We start from the raw sequence: 24,251 nt of genomic DNA on the forward strand, positions 1-24,251 counted from the left end.
TGTAAAATGGTAATGAGTGCATTTTTTGATAGAGAATGCATCATTGTTCACTGGCCTTTTGGGGAGGCTTATACATTAGTCAGTAGGATTAAGAACAGAGCTTCAGAATTTCATGAGCACTCGAATTTTCTAGTCTCTAAAACCATACCCTCATCCCTATGAGTAGGAAATAATCCACCCATGTCCAATCGATTCAAAAACATTGCGGATTCTGCAATAAGTTCAGAACAAAAATCTATATTTAGCAATGTTCTTTGAATAGATCGTTGTAATAACTCTTCTCGTGCTTGCTGCTGTACAGTGATTATATCCACCATGTTTATGCTGAGACTGAGTAATGTAATCTGTATTCAGATCTATTTGAGTTTTTTAAACCCCCGTCACAGAACCACAGCATTATTATCGTGCAGAAGGAGGCCATTCGGCCCATCGTGTCTTCACCTGCTCTCCAATCATGCAGTATGACTTAGTGTCATTCTCTTGCCTTTTCTCCATACACCTGCACATTGTTTCCAATCAATCAAATAATTATCAAATGCCCTCTTGAATGCCGTGATTGAAACGCCCTCCACCACATGTCCAAGCAATGAATTCCAAACCCAAACCACTTGCTAAGTGAACAACTTTTTTCTCACATCACATTTGATTCTTTTGCAAATCACTTTAAATCTGGGCCCTCTCATTCTCGACCCTTTTACGAGCGGGAACAGTTTCTCCCTATCTACTCTGTCCAGCCTCCTCATGATTTTGAACACCTCCATTACACCTCCTTTTAGTCTCTTCTCTCCAAGGAAAACAGTCCCAACCTCTGCAATTTATCCTCAAAACTGAAGTTTCTCATCCCTGGAATCAGTCTTGTAAACCTCTACTGCACTATCTCTCCAATGTATTCACATGCTTCCTATAGTGTGGTACCGAGAACTGTACACAATATTCTAGCTGAGGTCTAACTAATGTCTTATATAAGTTCAGCATAACCTCCTTGCATGTGTACTCTATGTCCCGATTAATAACACCCATGATACTGTATGCTTTACGAACTGCTTTCTCCACCTGTCCTGCTACCTTCAACTCCTGCACCCACTTAAGGACTGTACATTGCGGCCTTGGCGATGTCGGCCTTGATACGGTTGAAGGCCTGGTGAGCCTTGGCCGTTAGTGGGAAAATGGTGGAGTGAATGAGTGGGCTGGCCTTGTCCGCATAGTTAGGGACCCACTGGGCGTAGTATGAGAAGAACCCCAGGCATCGTTTGAGGGCCTTGGGGTAGTGGGGGAGGGGGAGTTCCATGAGGGGGTGCATGCGATTGGGGTCGGGCCCTAGAACTCCATTTTGCACCACATAGCCAAGGCTGGCTAAGCGGGTGGTGCTGAACACGCACTTCTCCTTGTTGTACGTAAGGTTCAGGAGTTTGGCGGTGTGGAGGAATTTGGAAAGGTTAGCTTCGTGGTCCTGCTGGTCGTGGCCACAGATGGTGACGTTATCCAGGTACGGGAAGGTGGCCCGCAGTCCGTACTGGTCAACCATTCAGTCCATCTCCCTTTGGAAGACCGAGACCCCATTAGTGATGCCGAAGGGAACCCTAAGGAAGTGGTAAAGGCGGCCGTCCGCTTCGAACGCAGTGTATGGGCGGTCCACCTTGCGGATGGGGAGCTGGTGGTAGGCAGATTTCAGGTCGACTGTCGAGAAGACCTGATGTGCAATCTGATTGACCATATCAGATATGCGTGGGAGGGGATACGCGTCGAGCTGCGTGTACCGATTGATGATTTAACTGTAGTCAATGACCATCCTGTGTTTCTCCCCAGTTTTCACAACTACCACTTGGGCTCTCCAGGGGTTGTTGCTGGCCTCGATAATACCTTCCCGCAGTAGCCGCTGGACCTCAGACCTGATGGAGGTCCTGTCCTGGGCACTGTACCATCTGCTCCTGGTGGCGACGGCGGCACCCACGGGCCGCACGTGTTCTGAGGTGAGGAAGATGGCGGCGCCCACGGGCCGCACATGGGTTGCGGGGACAAAAATGGCGGCGCCCACGGGTCGCACGTGGGGGGTGCAGGAAAAATGGGCCTGGTTACAGCGGCAATCGACCGAGCCTGGCACACCGCAGCAAAATGTCCTTTCTTCCCGCAGGCCTTGTAAAGTGCGCTCCACGCCGGGCAGCGCTGCCGGGGGTGCTTTGTCTGCCCACAGAAGTAGGACTAGGGCCCCCCGGGGTTGGCTGGCTGCCGTGCGGCGCAGGCTTGGGGTTAGCTGGGGGTGGTCGCTGGTGGGGTGAACGATGGGGTTTTTGATGGTGGGGTCCACAATGTCCAGGAGGGGGGGGGGCGCCATGCGGTCGGTGGCGTACGGTTGTACATTACGGGAGGCAACCGTTAGTAAGGTTGCGGGTTTCTTGGTCACCACGAGGTCGAGGGTAGCCCCTTCTAAGAGGCGCTGGCAGATGTACGCCGACCCTATGCCCGTGATGAAAGCGTCCCTGATTAGGAGTTCGGAATGTTCAACGGCCGAAACTGCCTGGCAATCGCAGTCCCTCACCAGGGCGTGGAGGACACGCCAGAAATTTTCCAAGGACTCACCGGGGAGGTACCTGGCATAGAGTTTGTTGGTCTGTTGGTTGTAGTTCTCTTTCAGAAGCGCCATGACTCAGCGTAGGTGGGCACGTCCCGGATGAGGGGAAAGATATCGGAGCTGGGGTTTCTGTGCTTCTGTGGGTTGTTCCGTCGCAGATCCGATGTAGGCTTCAAAGCAAGCTAGCCAGTGGGCGAAGGCCGACGTGGCGTTGTCTGCTTGAGGGTGAAGCTTGATGCGGAGGTCCATCATTGTAAAATCTCTGCTTAATAAATTGATGCACTATCAATTACGATGAGACGGGAGTAGAGAGTAATCGAGGCTTTATTAAGCAGAGATGTGTAGCCTACTGCAACTGCTGCCGAAATGGCTGCAGCTCGGTGAGCACACACATTTATACTCCGCCTACTGGGCGGAGTCAGCAGGCAGGGACCTACCCCTGTACCTGTAGTACAGAGGCCTTACCGTATTACATCTCATGTATGTGATGTATACAAAGAGTGGTGACTACCACACTCTCCTTCTGGCTACCATTCCTTTGCCTTCCCCCACCCCTCTCTGGTTCCCTTCTATTGTTCCCTGTCTCCTCCCTCTTCCCTCTTCCCCTCCCCCCCTTCCCTCCTCCCCTCTCCCCTTCTCCTGCGGTTCGCCTATCTTTTCTCTTAGGTTTAGCTGTCGGCGTCCCCAGGTCTATCCCTCCCTCTCACACTTTGGCTACTTTTCCCTGATTTTTGGCTACCTGGCTATTTTTCTGCTTGTTCGTTGGCCACAAACAGGTCCCGGAATTATTGGGTGAATGGCTCTCACGTTCTGTGGAAGCCGTCGTCTGACCCTCGGATGGTGAATTTGATTTTCTCAATTTGGAGAGGTTCTGAGAGGTCGGACAGCCAGTCTGCAGCTCTGGGCGGTGCTGCTGACCGCCAGCTGAACAGGATTCTATGGCGGGCAATCAGGGAGGCAAAGGCAAGGGCGTCCGCCCACCTCCCCAGGAATCGATCTGGCTGGTCTGATACCCCGAAGACTGCCACTTTCGGGCATGGCTCCACCCTCATCCCCACCACTTTGGGCATCGCCTCAAAGAAGGCTGACCAGTACCCCGCAAGTCTGGGGCAAGACCAGAACATGTGGGCGTGGTTGGCCGGGCCTCCTTGGCACCGTTCACATCTGTCCTCCATCTCCAGGAAGAACTACTTATTCGAGTTCTTGCTAAGTGGGCTCTATGTACCACTTTTAGTTGCGTCAGGCTAAGCCTGGCGCACGTGGAGGTGGGGTTGACCCTATGCAGTGCTTCGCTCCAGAGTCCCCACCCTATTTCAATCCCCAGGTCTTCCTCCCATTTATTGTTGCGTCCAGTACGGTGTCAGCCCTTTCTCCCAGTCGTTCATACATGTCACTACAGTTCCCTTTATCTCGGATGCTTGCATCCAACTAACTCCCGAGTGAGCTGGAGAGAAAAAGGAAAAGAACTAAAAAAATACCAAGACCCCATTTAACTTGCACGCCCCACTAGAATGCGCCAAAGAACAATGTTGAAAAAAACAAAGGAAACCATATATTAATGTAAAGAACAAAGCTCCACAGAGTAGAGAATCTGTCGTCAAAGGCAACACAACCCCAACAAGAACGAGAAATACAAACAATGCAACATGCCTTTCGATAGAGCCATGAAACAAATTATATAGCGCACAACTTGTGCCTTTTAACAAGAGTCCCACATCTCTTGGTCTCTTTTTCCTCAAACATGACTCTCAGGTGAGCTGGATAGACCATCCCGAACCTTACTCCACTATTGTACAGAGCGGCTTTCACTCCATGAAACTCTTTTTTTCACAACACCTCACCCATGTCCTGATACAACCTAATGGAGTGGCCTTCCCACTTGAAAATGCAGTGTTCCCTTGCCCATGGCAGAACCCTTTCTCTTTCTTTTATGCTGGAATCTTACAATCACCGCACAGGGTGGATCTTCAGCATGAGGGTTCGGTCACAGTGAGCGATAGGCCCGGTCTAATTTAGGCGGGGATGCAAATCCATCCTCACCCACCATTTTGAAGAACATGTCCAGGAAATATTCCACTTGGGCTTGGCCTACAGTTCCCTCTGGCAACCCCTTAATCCGGAAGTTCTGCCTCCTGGGTATGTTCCCATAGAATCATAGAATCCCTACAGTACAAAGGAGGCCATTCAGCCCATCAAGTCTGTTCCGACCCTTGGAAAGACCACCCGACCTAGGCCCAATGCCCCGCCCTATTCCTGCAACTCCACCCTCAGGGGCAAATTTATCATCACCAGTCCACCTAACCTGCACATCTTTGGACTGTGGGAGGAAACTGGAGCACCCGGAGGAAACCCCCGCCGATACGGGAAGAATCGACAAACTCCACACAGTCACCCGTGGTTGGAATCGAACATGGGTCCCTGGTGTTGTGAGGCAGCAGTGCTAACCACTGTGCCACCGCTCTCCTTGTCATTCTGCTTGGCTCTTAACAACTTCTTGGTTTCAGCCACCAAAGTCAGGTCAGATTCCAGCGCAGCAATCCATTCACTGTGGTCTATCAAAGCCACCTCCATACTCTTTGTCATGACTCACTGGACTTAGACGGTCTTACTCGTTTTTCCAGAATCACGCAAATGGATTTGGATTTGGGATTTGGGCTTGTTGTCACGTGTGCGGAGGTATAGTGACAAGTATCATTCAGTGTACAGTCCAGACAAATCATTCCACACGTGAAAAAAACATAGAACATACATAAATACACAATGTAAATACATAGACATCAGGTGAAGCATACGGAGTATAGTACTACTCAGTAGAGAAGATGCGTGGAGAGGTCAGTTCATTCCTTTCATGAGTCTGGTAACAGTGGGGAAGAAGCTGGTTTTCAATCTGTTATGATGTGGAAATGCCGGCATTGGACTTGGGTGAGCACAGTAAGAAGTCTGACAACACCAGGTTAAAGTCCAACAGGTTTGTTTGGAATCACTAGCTTTCGGAGCACTGCTCCTTCCTCAGGTGAGTGATGAGGTGGATTCCTCATATATAGCCAAAGTCAATGATGCAAGATGATTCTTTGAATGCAAGTCTTTGCAGCTAATTAAGTCTTTACAGGTCTACGTCAATCACCGGCTCGCAGATTCATAGAATCCCTACAGTGCAGAAAGAGGCCATTCCGCCCATCGAGTCTGCACCGACCCTTCGAAAGAACATGTCCACTCACCCATCCACCCCGCCCTATCCCCGGAAACCACATAACATAACCTGTACATCCCTGGGCACTGAGGGGCAATTTACCATGGCCAATTCACCTAACCTGCACATCTGTAGGAGGAAACCGGAGCACATGGAGGAAATCCAAGCAGACACGGAGCGAACATGCAAATTCCACTCAGACAATGACCGGAATTGAACCTAGGTGCCTGGTGCTGTGAGGCACAGGGCTAACCACTGTGACACCATGCAGCCCTGGGCACATTCTAGGCACAATAATTCTCAGAGAGAGACAGGGAAGACGGTTTCAGCAGCCTGTTTTGTCTTCAATGGGGCAATCTACCCACCACCCACACCTCCCACTGACCGTGGTGGCCTCTGGCTGTGTGGCTGAAGGCTATTTCTAATAGGGAATTGCCAATCGTAGTAAACTGAGCACTTCACAGCTCCCAAGTGGATTCCTGTGGATAGGCATGCTACGTCGCAGGTGGGAGTTATTGCCTAATATCCCAATCAGACTGTGAGACCCGGACACTTTGCCTGGACACTGGAGACTCAACACCACAGACGCAGCAGCCAACATCCGAGGCTGGGCCTCAGCACTGGGGACATTCCCGCGACTAGAGGGTAGGTGAGTGCACTGGTGAGGGAACCAACACCTTGTCCAGGTAACGTTACAAGCAGGCATCTGGGGTACAGGGTCCGGTGCCCAGGGTCCCCCGCTGTGGCCAATGGTGCGTGGGCATGGCAGGCTGGATGACACCATGAGGTATGGCAGGGGATGTGAGGGAGGGGAGGAAGGGGGCGCCATGGAAGAATGGAGGGACCCAGGGTTGACGCCACCGTTGGTTGTCAGTCTCTCTCCCTCTCTAATTCCTTCCAGATATTACACGAGATGGATGATATTTTAAACCCTGCAGAAGCTGCCCTTGCGGTGCTGCTGGCAGGCTAGGCAGCCAGACCTGGAGAAGGCAGCGGCCCTTGTGTAGGGCCCTGCCCCACACCCTGAGTACCATCAGGGCAATGAGAGATCCAGAGGGGGAGGCCGGCGATGGCCCAAGGTGTACAGGTGTCGCTGGTCGTTCGAACAGATGATGGACAGCGTGTGCCGCAGGAGGCTCCGCTTCAATAAGGGGACGTTCAGCACATATGCCATGTCCGTGTGGACTTGGCACAACGTGGATACAGAGGATACCCACTCCTGGTAGTCGTCATGGTCACCGCAGCCTTGAACCTTTACACCTCAGGATCATTCCATGGCTCGGGCAGGGACGTGCGGCATTTCACAAGCTGCTGTGCACAAGTGCATCCATGAAGTAACGGATGCCCTGTTTGCCCAAGCAGCTAACTTTGACCGGGACCAAGCCCAACAGGATGCCTGGGCAGCAGGATTCTCCGCCATCGCGGGATGCCCCAGGTCCAGGCGGGTAATAGATGGTACACATGCCATCTTGTGCACATTGTGGCATCAGGGGGTGCCCTACGTTAACAGTAAGGGGTTCCACTGCCTGAATGTTCAGCGCGGGTGCAGCCACAATCTCCAGATCATCCATGTGGTGCACACTTGCCAGGGAATGTGCATGCCAGCTACAACCTTGGGCAGTCGATGATCATTCTTTGTGAACCACCCCAGGATGGCCGGTTGGCTTGTGGAGATAAGGGATGCCCACTGAGGACATGGCTAATGATGCCAATATGTAGGTCAGTGACCAATGCAGAGATCTGATACCACGAGGCCCATGTGGCCACCCGGGCTGTCATTAAGCGGTGCATTTGACTGCTCAAATTGCAGTTCCGATGCCTCAACCGCTCTGGCGGTGCACTGCAGCACATCCCCCTTTCTACCAAAGTCCGTGGCACCAATGTGGACCACAGCTTCTGATTGTTCATCCTTCCTCAGAAAATACCCTGCAGCCACTCTGTGACAACCTTGTCCTTGGCACCAGGGAGGCAACATGCCATCTCGGAGTCGCGCCTATGGCCACAGAAACGCTCATCTATTACCTGAATCCCCTATCACTATTGCTCTTCCTTTCTTCTTCCTCCCCTCCTGTGTAGCTGAGTTGTTCAAGATGCCACAAACCTGGTTCAGACTGCAATCCTCTGAGGAACCAGTGCCCTCATCAGCTAAAAAAATTGAAAACCTGCAGGGGACTCCTGTACCACCTGCCAGGTTCTCTTGGACTGCCATCGGTCACCCATTGCCTCTCTTCCTCCAGGCTCCTAAGCTGTGGCATGACCATCTCCCTGAACTTGCTATCCATGGAGCTTCCAGCCTAGAGGATGTGCCCCAGCGACACCAACCCAGATGAATGGAACATGGCTGCTCTCTGGAGCCACAGACCTAACTGAATTAGATTCGCCCGCTCGCTCTTCTAGGTGGTGGCTCGTGCCTCCGGGTACTTTTTCTGCCCACTGTTCTAAGTGATGGTTAGTGCCTCTGGGTTCCCTTCTCACCCTTCTCCTTTCTTTACAAGAGATTTGAAGATAAAAACAGCAACTGCTGGAAATACCCAGCAGGTCTGGCGGAATCTGTGGAGAGAGAAACAGAGTGAATGTTTTGATTGGAATATGACTCTTCTTCATAACTGAGGGCAGAATCTGCTGGGCTCACCAACAGTGGGAAGATTGTCGGGCCGGGGAACTTAATGTGGCGTGAGGTCAAAAATCAGTTTCCCGATGGTTTTGCAATTCATTTCTTGGGACTTTAAAGGCAGGTCGAGCTTCCTGATGAACAATGTCATGAAGCTCTTTTGCATGGATTAACATGTCATCCTGGATTCTCCATTTCACAACATCGGAAATGTATATTGCGATCGGGAGGAGAGTCACAAGTAATCAAAAAATAACTGTTTGCGGCCGGTGGCGATTCCGATGCCATGCTGTGGTCCCTGGCTGCCGCCGATATCGACGTTGGTGCCCTGCACCAGCAGGTCCATGCAAAACCGTCATTTCCATGGATTTAAATATAATTTGCTTGGACGCTTCATGCTCCACCCTTCAGCGATGCTCAACCCCTCTTAGGCGGAAATCTCACGGGTGCGAATTACTACAAAGTATTTGCAAGCAGGGCCTAGACATCATGGTTGTGAAGGGAGAGCGGGAAGTTAAAAAACACTGAAAGACCCTCAAACATTGTCGGGCTTGCTGGGGGGTGGCTTCCCAGGCCGGGGGCAGTAACTGGGAGCGACTTGATGCCAAGTCCGTGGACTCTGGGTGACACCTCAGGATCGGGGTGGCCTGGCCCAGTCGCCATTGCTGCAGTATGTGCTTTAAATGTACCCCTTTGGGGCTGCTTACTGACCCATGACTGTTCACATTGCTGAGTGCTGCCTGTGACCTCTGAATGCTCAGAAGGCCTCTGGTCATCTGGGAGCCCACCCAGGCTGCCCCTCTGGACACCTTCATACCCTAGCTGTTTCATCAAGGTGATGGACTTGGCCAAGCTCAATCAGGGGCCTACCCACTATTTGCACTCCTCAGAAGCACTGCCCCATTGCAGAGGAAGCAGGGGATCAGCAGAGCTCACTCCAACCAAAATACACCTGCACCGTGGCCTTTGGAACCCTCCCTAGTTCTCTGTGTAAAAAACCTGTCTGGTACATCCCCTTTAAACCCGTGCATTCACGGGGAGAGCGTACAAACTCCACACAAACAGTCACCCGAGGCTGGGATTGAATCCGGGTCCCTGGCACTGTGAGGCAGGAGTGCTACCCACTGTAACACCGTGCTGTCCTAACTACCCTCCCATTGTTGCCCATCCCTAACTACCCTCCATTTGAGAGTCAATCACATTGCTGTGGATCTGGAATCACATGGCCAGACCAGGTAAGGATGGCAGATTTCCTTCCTGAAAGTGCAGAAACCAAGATGTGCTTTAACAACAATCGACAATGGTTTCATTAGCAACATTAGACTCTTAATTGCAGATTTTTATTAAATTCAGTTTTCACCATCTGCCATGGTATGGTTTGAACTAGAGGCCAGTGATAATTCCACTGTGTCACCCACATGTTGATTGTCGATGGAACCAGATGCAAAGGTGGAGTGGGGATCTCACTGGGGCCTGCCAGCCTGGCCCCGACAATGAGGGCGAAGGTCAGGGGACTAATCCCTGGTTGGGAAGACCATGAGTGGGGTAAGGGTGGGGGTGGGCCTCTGTTGCCCATAGGGTGGGCCTTAAAGGAGGTAAGGGGGCCCACCACCAGGACAAGCAATGAAAGCTACTGAACTACAGATTTGATGCCAGCCTATCCCTGGCACAAGTAAAATCCCAATGGCAACAGGAGGGGGCAGTGAGGTCTCCTGATGCCACCCTCACCAAGGGTACAATTGCAGCGGGGTGGGTAAGAGCCAGTGGGTGCCAGGAGCAGTGATCACTGCATGATGGCCAATCTCCCTCCCAGCCCGACCCCCCCCCCCCCCCCCCCCCCCCCCCCCCCAGTGGCTGTAAAATCCCAGCCCCCCCCCCCCCAGTGGCTGTAAAATCCCAGCCCATGTCTTGCAGAATGGAATGGGAAATATTTTGGGGAATGCGGTGCCGTCTTCATTTCCCAAATTTTCCACTGGTCATAGACATAGGCAAAGGCTTAACTTTGGACCGCATATTCAAAGGCTACAAGAACATGCTATCTTATGTATTATCCATTAATGTCTCAGCAACCTAGGAACAATGAACTCCATGTTCTCTTAGCATCCAGCATTCCTATGGCACGTAGTTGGGGCAATTTGATATTTAAAGGGCTATAACAGAGTTACTTCCCCCAGCCTACAAAATCAATATTTAAAATATAAATATATACTGCATTTCATCTGCCTCGAGGCCGCGGCTCAGATAGGTAATGGTGCACATGCGACACCTACTTCAACGATTTTCTTCCTTTCCCATAATGTATTTCTAATGTAGACCAGTATTTAAATGACCACGACACCAGCAAATTGACCAGAATCAGGGCTGGACTGTTGGGTGGACAGATCTCTCAAACCACCCAGGTTGAACCGGGATTCCACCAAGGCAGAAGGTCCTAGCCTAATACCAGCAGGCAAGTTGAACACTTGTTCCATTTGATCTGACATTCAGAGGATTTTAAGGTAAGTTAGGTTTGTTTCTATTAATCGACAAACCTGGATGTAAAATGTCCCACAGAGATATCAACGATATGTCATTATTTGAAGTTTTTAAAATGCACTTTATTTTTTTGTTACAGAGCAATTTAAAGCTTCCTTACATTTAAAAGAAGGAAATTCTAACAATAAACGGGAAACTTCACTGATTCCTGGTCTTGGCTACATGACGACTGGGGAGGAAAGATGCCGAGGACGGCGTAATGTTGTTTTTGATTCTGATTCTGACTATGTGAAGTTGGCAAAGCGAGGGGGCGTTCCAGGTAAGTTCATGGTAGCTAAAAAAATATATATTGTTCTCGGAATGGTTCAATGGTATTCACAATGAAGTACGGCTTACTTCTTCCAAAAACTGCAAGTGATGACGTTGAAGAGGGGTGGATGGGCCTCCAACCTCACAGTGTGGCAAAGGAACACAGGATGAAAAGGATATGGAACTAGACAGCCAGAAGCTAAATAACATTGGACATGACTAGTTTCCATGTGCCACTACACACCCCTGTTCTAATTTATCCTTCTGCATGTTAGGATTTAACATTAGCGTGGTTGGTAATAGTATATATGAACCTTCTTTCTGCAATCCAACATCTTTGCTTGAACACCAGATTTTCACCTTCCAATAAATCTGAGAAAACAGCTGAAAACCTCAGCCTGAATCTTACACAGCTTATACCTAACATTATGTAACCTAGCAAAGCGAGATAACAAGCTCCTTTTCACAAGCACACTTCATAGTATCAAAGAATCTTTACAGTGCAGAAAGAGGACATTCGACCCATCACGTCTGCACCTCCAAAAGAGCATCCTACCTAGGCCCAATCCCACATCCTATCCCTGTAACCTCACCTAACCCTAAGGGACAATTTAGCATGGCCAATCCACCTAAACTGCACATCTTTGGACTGGAGCACCTGGAGGAAACCCATGCAGAAACGATGAGAAAGTGTAAACTCCACACAGTCACCCAAAGTTAGAATTGAACCCTGGCGCTGTGAGGCAGCAGTGCTAACCACGGTGCCCCTCAGTTTCAGGACGAGTCATAACTGATGCTGGAACCGAGCTCAGAAGGGGCACATAGTGTGATCAGCTGGAAGTATACAACATTGGCCTGAGGCACACAAGAGTAATATCTGTGATATTCCGGGCGACGAACCATGGTGTCATACATGCCTGACAACAACACAGGTGAACATAAAGAGGAGTTATATACAAGGAAAAGTGAAATGGGTGTGAGTCTATTTGGATCATGTGTTAAACACCTGTGCCACCAATGTGACTCTAATATTGTTTTGCCTTCCTGGCCCACCGCTACGCCTTGGTGCTTCACCAAAATCCACAGCTGAGGTGGAGGCAGCCTGCTGACTACTTCGTCCTGTTGTCTCTCTGGACTTTAGCAGGCATCCTCTGGAGTGCCAAAACATGGAGTGCCCCGGCCTGCTTTGGGTCTATTGCTGTGGGGCAGCTGTACCCTCCTTGGCCTGTGGAGCTGATTCTGATACGGTCGCAAGAAGAGGGGATTGAGATCGGCTGGACACTACGGGAGTCACCTAGTTGAATGGCTCTGAGATGTCTAGCTGCTGGTCCTCTTCCTTATGGGCGCCCCTCGCTGACTGGAAGAAAGTAGATATAATTAGTGCATGGCAGATGCACTTGATAAACGCTTGATTGACTCAGTATGGTTGTCTGAGAGATAAGCTGGTGCAGGATTCTCACTTGGGCAATTTGTCCATTGCCACAAAATGGATCTACATCCTCTCCTGTCAGTTCAATCGCTCTATTCTCAAATTCTGTGTCAAATTCTGTGTCAGGCACTCCACCCCCAGCATGGGACCTCTTCCTCCGATTTTGTGCTAGCTTGTCCTTCATGAAGACACTTGGAGAGAGTGTGAGCAGGATGAATGGCAGGCAGTTGATAAGGATGTCTGCCTTGTTTGGGGTCAAATTGACCCATGGACAGGATGAGGACGTGAGCTGCACAGGACATAAGCCCAGATGGAGTTGTGCGTGTGAGAGATTAAATGGTGATATTCTTTCAGCTCTCTTAGAATGTTATCCTGCGAGTAGCTGAAGGGTTTGTGTGTGTGTGAGTTGAGAGTGAAGAACAGGTTGACGTACCCTGGCAGAATGGCTGAGATCACTCATCCTTTTTCTGCACTAGATGCCTGACCTCTTCTGTGAAGCATTGGTACTCGCCTCTGCCACCTTCTGCCAAGCCAGAGTGTTGTTTTTGGTGGACCTCCTGCAGCCAACAAAGGGTTAGAGGACATCATGGCGATCCTCCATGGAGTCCAGTAGGTGGCACAGAGAAGTGTCACTAAACCTCAGGGTTGCTGTCTTCTTGGCTTTCGGGTCACGTGGAGGAGTCCTGTGCTACATGCAGTGAGATTGCTGTGCACAGCTGCCCTTTAAATATGGCATCTGGAATGATGGGGATCTTGCAAGTGATGGTGTTCCCATTGCATCTGTTGCATTTGTCCTTCTAGGTGGTAGAGGTCACAGGTTTGGAAAGTACTGTTGAAGGAGCCTTGGTGAGTTGCTGCACTGCGTCTAGTATATGGTACACACTACCGACACTGTCCGTCCGTGATGGAGCGAGTGAATGTTTAAGTTTTCAAGTTGTAAGTCCAAGTCTGACTGTTATTTCTAACTTATTACTTGAGGAGAGATCTCCACTTCCCAAGTACCACATTGCATTCAGGCCTCATCACACTCTCATTCAGCCTTTGAAATGCTGCAGCAGAACTGAATTTTCCTCCTTCCCCAGGGTCAGTCAATCTGACAGGAGCAGCATTACCAGCCAAACCCAATCCTGCTTTGGAATGAGGGGACCAAGAAGAAATTTGAGTGAGTTAACTTCAAATTCACAATGGCTATGGTATCCCTAATCCACTGCTAACCCGCCAAAGGGCAGAGAACTTTGTGCACTACTTTTATAATATATTATTATTGATAATTTAGCAGCAACAATATAGGGAAATGTGTAGAGATGGGTTAAATGCATTTTTCTTTGTTTTGCTAAGATCTGCTAACTTTTGGAGGGTCGACACTAAAGTCAACATGTACTCCCTTGAAGAAACCTGAATGGTTGACTCATGAACCTTTACTCCAAGAAAACAATCAGTAAGTACCTACCAATTCCATCTGCACGTGGCAGCAAAAACAGTGGGCGGGATTCTCTGACCCCCCCCCCCCCCCCCCGCCGGGTCGGAGAATTACCGGGGGGTGCGGGGGAACTGGCCCCGGGGGTGCCCCCACGGTGGCCTCGCCCGCGATCGGGGCTACTGATCCGCGGGCGGGCCTGTGCCGAGGGGGTACTCATTCCCTCCGCGCCGGCTGCTGTCAACCTCCACCATGGCCGGCGCGGAGAAGACCTCCCCTGAGCATGTGCTGGGATGACGGCCACACACACTAGCGCTCCCACGCATGCGCCAACTCGCGCCGGTTGGCGGAGACCCTTCGGCTCCGGTTGGCGCGGTGCCAACCCTGCCAATGCCAGCCTGCCCCTGAAGGTGGTTCACGCCATTCCTCGGCACCGGTACGGCCTGCCCCGCCGGTTAGGGGAGAATCCCGCCCAGTGTTTCTTCATCTCAATCCTGTGAAGATGAATAGTGATGAAAGTAGAAGTAGTAATTTTAGTGTAAGTCGATCTAACTGCTTCTACTGTGCATAAAGCCGACCCAGTATTTAATAGTGCCTCCCATGAGTGGTCAGGTTGCTGCTCTTTATTCTGTCCTCTTATTTGGATCTAGTTTATGCTTTCTGTGGGTGCTCACAATCTGCAGTCCAAGACAAGTTGACATTTGTAGCAAACTGCTTGGAGCTGCTGAGGTAGACAGTATTAAAGATGAAAACACAGCTTTCGGAAATTGAAAAATGATTTATTGCCTCAAGGTTCTCATTCCTTATATAAGTTACATAAGTGGCAGGCAGTTTAGTTCATATCCATTTTTGCCCAGACATTCTGTGGAATTATCTGCACTCCTGAACTCGAAGTGAGCATTGATTGTGGTATTTCATTGATTTGCACTCCACCTCCCAAATTCCAAACAAAAGGAATAACTGGCTTAGATCTTTGTAATTGTATACTAGGTTAAAGCTACAGGATGAAGGCATGCTAACAGGATGGTCGACAAAATTGATTGTGATGGTTGCCGGAAGCAAAGATAGAGGGCGCGATTCTCCGCCCCCCACGACGGGTCGGAGAATAGCGGGAGGGCCTTCCCGACATTTTTCCCGACCTCCCGCTATTCTCCCCCCCCCCCCCCCCCCCCACGGCCGCCCAACGACACTAATCGCTGCCCGCCGTTTTTTTACGGCGAGCAGCGATTCTCCCCTATTCGATGGGCCGAGTTCCCAGGCCTTTACAACCGTTTTCACGAATTTAAACACACCTGCTCTCACCGTTCGTGAAAACGGCCGCAAAGTGCCATTCTGCACAACCATGCCACCGATTGGCATGGCCGTGCCAAGGGTGGCATGGGCCCGCGATCGGTGCCCACCGATCACAGGCAGCGGGTCCGATTCCCACGCACTCTTTGTCCCTCCACCGCCCCGCAGGATCAGTCCGCGGGGCGGCTGAGGGGCATGACGGACCACGCATGCGCGGGTTTGACGCATATGCGCGATGACGTCACCCGCGCATGCACGGCTGACGTCATCGTGCACGTCAGCCGCCGTGAGTCTTGGCGGCCGGGTTTAGCGAACGTTTGCTAAGCCCGCGCTGCCGTTCTTCCCGGGGCCGCGATGCTAGCCCCGACAGGGGGGGGTGAATCGGGTCCCGGGAGGGGGCGCGGAGGCTGCCGTGAAACACGGCCGGTTTCACGGCAGCCTTTACGACTCTCCGCATTTGCGGAGAATCGCGCCCAGAATTCCCGGCTTGGGTTACTGTCTAGGCGAAGTTTGCGCTTTCTCCCCATGTCTGCGTGGGTTTCCCCCAGGGGTTCCGGTTTCCTTCCACAAGTCCCGAAAGATGTGCAAGTTAGGTGGAATGGCCATGCTAAATTGCCCTTAGTGTCCAAAAAAGGGTGGGTTGGGTGGGGTTACTGAGTTAGGGGGATAGGGTGTGGGCTTAGGTAGGGTGCTCTTTTCAAGGCAGGTGCAGACTCAATGGGCCGAATGGCCTCCTTCTGCACTGTAAATTCTGTGATGCTCTATGAATTCAGGACATTTTAATACCACCAGCCCACTGAAAGCGGAACAACGAAAATCGGCTGGATGACTCAGACACCGATGTCTTACATATATCCTGCTGTCTTCTGTTGTGAAACTCAACAGCATAAGAGAGATGGGAGCTGCCATCTGCACAAATGAAAGACCATCCCAGTGCTCCTCATAGACCAGAAAAGGCAGGTGACAAGGAGATTGGCCTGAACCTGGCAGGGTTCTGCTTCATATTGTCTGGTGATATTGTAAGCCCTTACGGCAATGCTAATTGGTGGAGTGAACAGGAAAGCTATTGTGCCTTTATCAATAGAGGGGAGGTCAGTGACTGTAGCTTGAGAGAGAGAGGCCAGTGGGACGGTTCGGAGGAATCAACGTATTAATCAATGTGTAAAATGATGAGGGGCATAGATAGAGTGCACAGGAAGAAATCTTTCCCCTTGGTGGAGGAATCAATGACCAGTGAGCATAGATTTAAGGTAAGGAGCAGGAGGTTTAGAGGGGATATGAGGAAAAAGCTTTTCACCCAGAGGGTGGTGGGAGTCTGGAACTCGCTGCCTGAGTGAGTGGTGGAGACAGAGACCCCATAACATTTAGGAAGTATTTAGATGTGCACTTGCGATGCCAAGGTGTACAAGGCTGTGGGCCAAGTGCTGGAAAATGGGATTAGAATAGTTAGGTGGTGAGAGGAGAGAGATACAAAAGAGTCCAGAGAGGAAATGTCTTCACACAGAGGGTGGTGAGCATCTGGAACGGGCTAACAGAGGCAGTGGTAGAGGCGGGCATGATTTTGTCTTTTAAAAAACAGTTAGACAGTTACATGGGCAGAGCGGTTGTAGAGAATATGGGCCAAATCAGGGCAAGTGGGACGTGCTTAGTGATAGAAACTGGGCGGCATGCACAAACTGGGCCGAAGGGCCTGTTTCCATGCTGTAAACATCTATGACTCTATGCGTAGACACGATGGGCCGAAGGACCTTTTCTGTACTGTAGACATCTATGACTCTATAAACATCAGGAGATGTCTCAAGGGAGAGACAGGAAGCTGGGACTGTGCTTCAGCTATCTAGATTCCTGTGTCAAAATCTCTAATTTCCTCATTCCCATAATAATCTCTTCTGTCTCTGTTTCTAAGGAACCAATTTCTGTACGCTTGTAAAAGCTCTTACAAGCTGTTTTTATATTACTGGCTAGTTTACTTTCATTCTGTTGTTTTTCCTTCCCATCATCTTTTTGGTCACCCTTTGTTGGTTTCCAAAACCCTCCCAATCATCTGTGTTTTTGTGTTTGGTATCCTTCCAACTGCGAGAGACAATAGGAATGCAGCCTCAGAACTTTTGTGAGGTCAGATGAGATCATCTGCTGCACTTGGTTTGAAATCTAACCATGCCAATTGCAGAAAGCCAAAGTTTGTCGCATAGAATCATTGAATTATTACAGCAGAGAAGGAGGCCATTCGGCGCAACCTTACTATGCTGACTTTTTGCAAGAGCATCTCAGTTAGGCTCACTGCTGTATTTTTCTATATTCTGTGTTCATTGTGGTGCTGCTGTTGAAATCTACCATGCAGTTTAAGTGTAGTCTCGTATGAACTTTGAACTCAGTAGAAATTTAACTTACACGTCTCGGGTGCGAAATTAAATCTTTTATTGTTTCTGATTATAATAGAGAGTTTAAGATCTTCTTGTGGTTACAAATCAAATGTTCTCAATAAAGCCCCTGCCAGCAGAAGACTTTAAGAGATATAATCGACTTAGTAGTTTACAAACAGATTTAACTTTCAAAATACAGTAATGGTTTCTTTCTCAAAGCAAAAACAGCTTGCGCAGACTTTAAGAGTTAGAGTGGAAATATAAAAGTACAAAATAAGGATAGCGAGCAGTTAGGTGAAAGGTATAGAGTGATCCTAGATGGAAAATAGCTGGCCGGACCTCTATGTTTAAGGAAAATGTTATCAGTCTGACTCCATCTACCCCTACCCCTGCAATGTGCTGATTGGCTTGGATGAGTCTCAAATGCATTTGGTTGGATGGTCAGTTGTCAATCATTAATATGCAACATAGCTGTAGATATGTTGTTTTTAGATGCTTGTCATGTGTTGGAATTTGATTTATACTTTTAATCAGCTCTGGTTTCTGCTGTTTTTTCTGCTGACTGCTATACTATTCATATTCTGAACAATGGTAGATTCATGTTGTAAAGCTGCTTATTTTGACCTTGATCAGATTGTGGTAATGAAACTAATTTGAACTTCTGCAAGTCTGTTCATTAGAACAATGGACAGTTTATAATGTCAGTTTAACTTTTCAGTAGAAATGTTGCATTTGCTTCTAGCTAGCCTCTGGATGTTTCAAATTCTGTGCTTTTGTTACTGCGTGTTTTTGCAATCTAAGGTTATGCTTGAAGTCTTATGATGAAATACATTTTAAAATGGATTTCAAACTGGGGTTTAGTATTTATATTTAAAATGGCTAAATCAATGATCCTTTTACCTTTCAGGAACAGCTGGTTCCCTTCAGCTGCACCTCTTTTCTCTTTAGTTTTCTCTTTAAGGGTGGCACGATGGCAGAGTGGTTAGCACTGCTGCCTCACAGCTCCAGGCTCCCAGGTTCAATTCCAGCCTCGGGTAACTGTGTGGAGTTTGCACTTTCTCCCCATTTCTGGGTGGGTTTCCTTCGGGTACTCCAGTTTCCTCCCACAGTCCATGTGCAGATTAGGTGGATTGGCCATACTAAATTGCCCCTTAGTGTCTAAAAAGGTTAGGTTGGACTACTGGGTTATGGGAATAGGGTGAAGGCGTGGGTTTGGGTATGGTCCTCTTTCAAAGGGCCGGTGCTGACTCAATAGGCCGAATGGCCTTCTGCACTGTAAATTGTATAATTCTATGAGTTGCTTATCCAATCCCAATATGAAGTCCAAATTATATTTGTGACCGCCCACTCGTAACTAGTGCATTCCAGATCTGAAAAAACACACTGCATTAAAACATTTTCCTCATGTCTCCGTTCTTTCTTTTACCAAACGCCTTAAATTGAATTCCTCTGGTTCTCAACTCTTCTGAAAATGGGAATAGGTTCCCTCTATCTACTCAGTCCACGCCCCTGATGATTCTGAACACCTTCATCATCTCCTCTCAACTTTAGCACCTCCAGAAAAAAATAGCCCAGCTTCTTCAATCTGCCCACTTAATTGGGCGGCACGGTGGCGCAGTGGTTAGCACTACTGCCTCACGACACCTAAGACCCAGGTTCAATCCCACCCTGGGTCACTGTTCGTGTGGAATTTGCACATTCACCCTGTGTTTGCGTGGGTCTCAACCCCACAACCCAAAGATGTGCAGGGTAAGTGGATTGGCGATGCTAAATTGCTCCTTAATTGGAAGTTTAAAAAAAAATCTGTCCACTTAGTCGAAGTCTCTGATGTCTAAAACCATTCTTGTAAATTTTTTCTGCACACTCTCTGACGCCTTCACACCCTTCTGTAAGTGCAATGCCTAGAATCGAACACATTCCCATTGAGAACAAACCAGTGTTGTATGAAGGTTCATCATTGTTTTTTGCTTTTGTGCTCTATGCTTCTAATTATAAAGCCCGGGATCCCATATGCTTTATTAATCATTTTCTCAATCTGCCCTATGGGCAGTTAAAAGTCAACAACATTGCTGTGGATTTGGAGTCATATCGAGTCTAGATCAGGTCTAGATGGCAGAGTTCTTTCCCTGAAAGATATTGGGGAACAAGATAGGTATTAATGATTATTTAATTCCAGATTTATTTAATTAAATACATTTAAAATTGCCAGCTGCGATGATGGGGTCCAAACCCATGCTTCAGGATCAGTATTCCAGGCACTGGATGACCAGTTTAGTAACATTTGTTTTTTGAAAATATTTTAATTAGATTTTTAACATTTTATACATATAACCCAACAAAGCGAAACGAAACAAAACCCCCTCACCCCCCCCCTCACCCCCCAACACCCCAATAACACCCAAACAAAACACTTCCACCCCCCCCCCCCCAGTAGCTGATGGTAACCAACTCTTTAAAATGTATAAACAAACCCCATCTCTTGTGGAACCCCTCACTTTCACCCCTCAAAATAAACTTGGCCTTCTCCAAATACAGGAACTCCATCAAGTCCCCCAGCTATACCGAGGCACAGGGCGGAGAAACTGACCTCCACCCCAACAGGACCCACCTGCGAGCAATCAACAGGCGAAGGCTAAAACATCTGTCCCGCTTCCGTCTGCAGCTCCTGCAAGTCCGACAGCCCAATTAAGGCCCCCAGGGGACAGGGCTCCAAGTCCACGTGCAAGATCACTGAGACCCCTCCCACACCGCTCACATTTGTCCTCCACCCCTTCAAACAACCGGCTCATCCTCGACTACGTCAGATGCGCTCTATGCACCACCTTTAGCTGTATCAGCTCCAGCCTTGCGCACAAAGTTGAAGTGTTCACCCTCCACAGCACCTCACACCACAACCCCTCTTTGAGTTCTATGCCCAACTCCTCCTCCCACCTGGCTTTGACCCCTTCCAACGACACCCTATCCTCCTCCAGCATCCTCCCCTAAGTTGCTGAGATGACCCCCCCTCGAGCCCTATCATTGCCATCACCCCCTCCAACAACGAGAAAGGTGGCACCACCGGAAAAGTCGAAAAGACCTCCTTTGCAAAATCCCCCACCTGGATATACCTAAAGGCCTCCCCTCGCGGAGTCCCAACCTTCCCATTAACTCCTTTAAACTCCCGAATCTCCTATCTAGAAATAGGTTCTGCATCCCCATCACACCCCCTTCCTCTCAACCATGAAAACTAGCATCCAGTCTCGCTGGCTCAAACACATGATTCCCTCGGATCGGCATCAACCTTGATCTCGCTACCGAAACTGCCTCCATACCTTCAGTGTGGCCACCACCACTGGACTCCCCGAATACTTTCCTGGGGTGAATGGGAGCAGCGCCATTGCCAGAGCCCGCAACCCCAACCCCTTACAAGAGCCCACCTCCACCTTCACGCACAAATCCTCCGACTCCTTACCCCAACCCCGCACCTTCTCGGCACTCGCCGATTTGGAAGGGCCAGACCCCTGACTGTTGCTCTCTCTGAAGCACCGTCTTCCGAATCCTCATTAGCCTATGTGCCCAAACAAACAACAAAATCAACCGTTCCACCCCTACAATAGACACTTTTGACAGAAAGACCGGTAGGCACCGAAATAAAAATAAAAATCATGGCAAAATGTTAATCTTTACTGCCTGCACCCTGCCTACCAATAATAGGGGAATGCTGTACCAGCTCAATAAATTCACCTTGACCCGACCCACCAGGCTTCTGAAATTAAATTTATGAAGCCAGGCCCAATCCTGAGCCACCTGCACTGCCAGGCACCTAAAATGGGTAGTCGCCACCCTAAATGGCAACTCCCCCCAAACCGGCTTCTGCTGCTGGAGAAGACATCAGAAAATACTCACTCTTTTCCAAGTTCAACTTATAATTTGAAAATGCCCCGAATCTCCTGAGCAGCCCCATTATATCCCCACCTTACAACCCGGGTTGGAGATGCACAACAACACATCATCGGCATACAACCTTCCCATTAAATCCTTTAAAAGGGTGCCTATGCTCCACCCACCGCCCCTCACTATCCACTTTCACTTATCCGAACACCTCAGTGCAATGGCCAAGGCCTCTGTCACCAACGCAAACAGGAGGGGGGGTACATGGGGTACGCCCTGCCACATTCTCCTATGTAACTGGAAGTACCCCGAATTCATCTTGTTCGTGTGCACCCTCACCTTCGGTTCCCTATATAACAATTTGACCCACGTTGCAAACTTAGTCCAATCCCAAACCTCTCCAACAGCGCAAACAAATCACTCCATTCTACTCGATCAAATGCCTTCTTCGCATCCAGTACTGCCACCGCCTCCAGCTCCCTCCACTCTGGGGAGAGCACAACATTTAACAAACACTGCACATTCAAAAACAACTGCCGACCTTTTACAAAGCCCATCTGATCTTCCCCAATCACCTGCAGAAGTCACTCTCCAACCTAACAGTCAACACCTTGGCCAGGATCTTGACATCCACATTCAACAGAGATATTGGCCTAAACGAGCCACACTCTACCGGGTCCTTATCCCTTTTTTTCATCAACGAGATGGATGCCTGTCCCATCGTCTCTGGGAGCACCCCCTTAACCACAGCATCTTTGAACATTTCCACCAACATTTCCAACCTATCAAAGTACCCACAATAGTCCATTTCAAACAGTATTACTTATTGATCCTTCTTCCATTAAACAATTACTATTCCAATGAGCATCTTCTTTCACCATCTGCCTAAAAATCACCTGTGGAATTTTTTATGAGGATAATCTGTGGGCTTCATTTTGTATTTGTGACCATGCAATCTATCACCAGTTGGAGGATGGGAACTAAGTTATTACTTTCAGCACCTGCTGATATTGGAGTAATGCACAATGTTAATCATCAAGTTCTCCTTCTTATAGGATAATGCAAACAAAGTTTCCAGATGACTTGCCTAATGACACAATGCCAGACTTTTCAGAAAGTGGAAATTACAAACCCTATACCCCCATCGAGACATCTGACACATATTTCTGTGAGAAGGAAGAAAATCATGGCGACTCAGGAAACAATAAGGTACCATTACAGGTCCTCCGGGTATCAAGCCTAAAGCTGCTCCATTATAGAGGAGAAATTCAGAGTATGTTTGTCAGCATAATATCTTCAATAACATATGTGTCCGGGTGGTTTTGATTTTTGGGCCCCTTGGATACAGTTTTGTTTCTAATGTCAATGCAGCACTTATATTTTGAGTAATGGAAGGGCAGAAGACTTCTCCTTATGCCCCAATCAACATTTATCTCTCACCCACCATCAGTGAAACATATCCATGCCAGCTCTCTGCAAGAGCAACTCGGCTCCGTCCATCATTCCTGCCTTTTCCCCATAGCCCTGCAAACACTTTCTCTTCAGATAAATATACAAATTCCTTTTGAAACTACTATTGAATCTGTCTCCACCACAGAGGTAAAAAATGATTTACATATTCATATCGCAACCCAAGAAGAAAAACAACAGTGGACCACAATGTCCCAGCTCCCCAGCATCAGATTTGGAGGGGGACACCAAACATGCACTGGGGAATCCTCTCGGAGGTTCACAGGTAAGCATTTGCATGACAATTGTGCTAACTTCTTCCATTAAACAATTTGGGGCAATTGCCCTGCACTGTACCATCCAAAGAAGCAATCTAAATCACTAACTTCAGATGGTTCTGCCAGGGTTGCGCTCATAGTTACCCAGAAAAAGTTACAAGAAATAAAACCACTTCTAACTTATGCGTGACTGTTTTCAACACCAAGACCCATCCCCGCATGGGACTCCCCTCACACCCCTCAACCAACCAGGGAACTCCCCCACCCACCACTGACTAACCACCCCCCATCCCCCACCACCACTGCTGTGGGCTTCACATTCTTGGCCCCATATAGAAATGTGGAACTTGAATTTATAGTGTTTCTTCAACTATTTAAAAGTCTTTAAACTTTTCATTTGAGAGACCTAAAAGGAAGGGTTATTGCAGCCAGTGTAAAGTGCTATGCTCTCCAGTAATGTTTTTTTGGTAAACTGTGAGTTGGTATTTGCTCTGACTGGAAATTGCCTTGAAGGAGTTGATGAGCCTTGTAGACTCATGACATCAGTTAAAATGCAGCCATTAACTTCAGATGCTTCAAAGATTTTTATTGTTTCAGTTGTGGGTGTCATGAGAAACAGCTCAGTAACTCTCTCCAAGCAGTTACCTCCTTGTGTTATCAGAACTTACTGCCAAAACAAAATGCACTTTATAAATGATTCAACTGAAATAGAGACCCTGTTCCTAAAACCGATGTCGAAAGGTAACCCTGACTGATTTCCAATGATGGGGATGTGCTGAGAAGTTGCACATCTGGTGGCTCTCTTCCCACAAACCTGAAAAATAGCTCTTTTCACCCAAAATAGCCCCCCAACACAGAGGAAAAACAACCCCACACCTCTACCAGTAACATTACAAGAGGAAAATGCCAAACAGCAGCCACTCCAGAGGCCGCGTTCAAACCAGGAGCAGAAAAAGCCCAGAGAAACAAACAGCCGAGCCGGTAGACACACGAGGCGGTGA

General features: G+C 48.8%; 1 protein-coding gene across 5 annotated transcripts in view; it reads left to right on the forward strand.

Annotated features, from left to right (window-relative positions):
* Window positions 1-24,251, forward strand: part of c2h7orf57 (chromosome 2 C7orf57 homolog) — a 128,521-nt gene that overhangs the window by 50,385 nt on the left and 53,885 nt on the right. For all 5 annotated transcript variants that reach the window (XM_038789586.1, XM_038789581.1, XM_038789585.1 and 2 more), the window contains 3 exons: window positions 10,985-11,164; window positions 13,922-14,021; window positions 22,579-22,732. In XM_038789586.1, the coding sequence (XP_038645514.1) occupies window positions 10,985-11,164; window positions 13,922-14,021; window positions 22,579-22,732 (434 nt within the window). The remainder of the gene's footprint in view (window positions 1-10,984; window positions 11,165-13,921; window positions 14,022-22,578; window positions 22,733-24,251) is intronic.

This window comes from Scyliorhinus canicula, chromosome 2 (genome assembly GCF_902713615.1).
Source record: "Scyliorhinus canicula chromosome 2, sScyCan1.1, whole genome shotgun sequence".
NCBI lineage: Eukaryota > Metazoa > Chordata > Chondrichthyes > Carcharhiniformes > Scyliorhinidae > Scyliorhinus > Scyliorhinus canicula.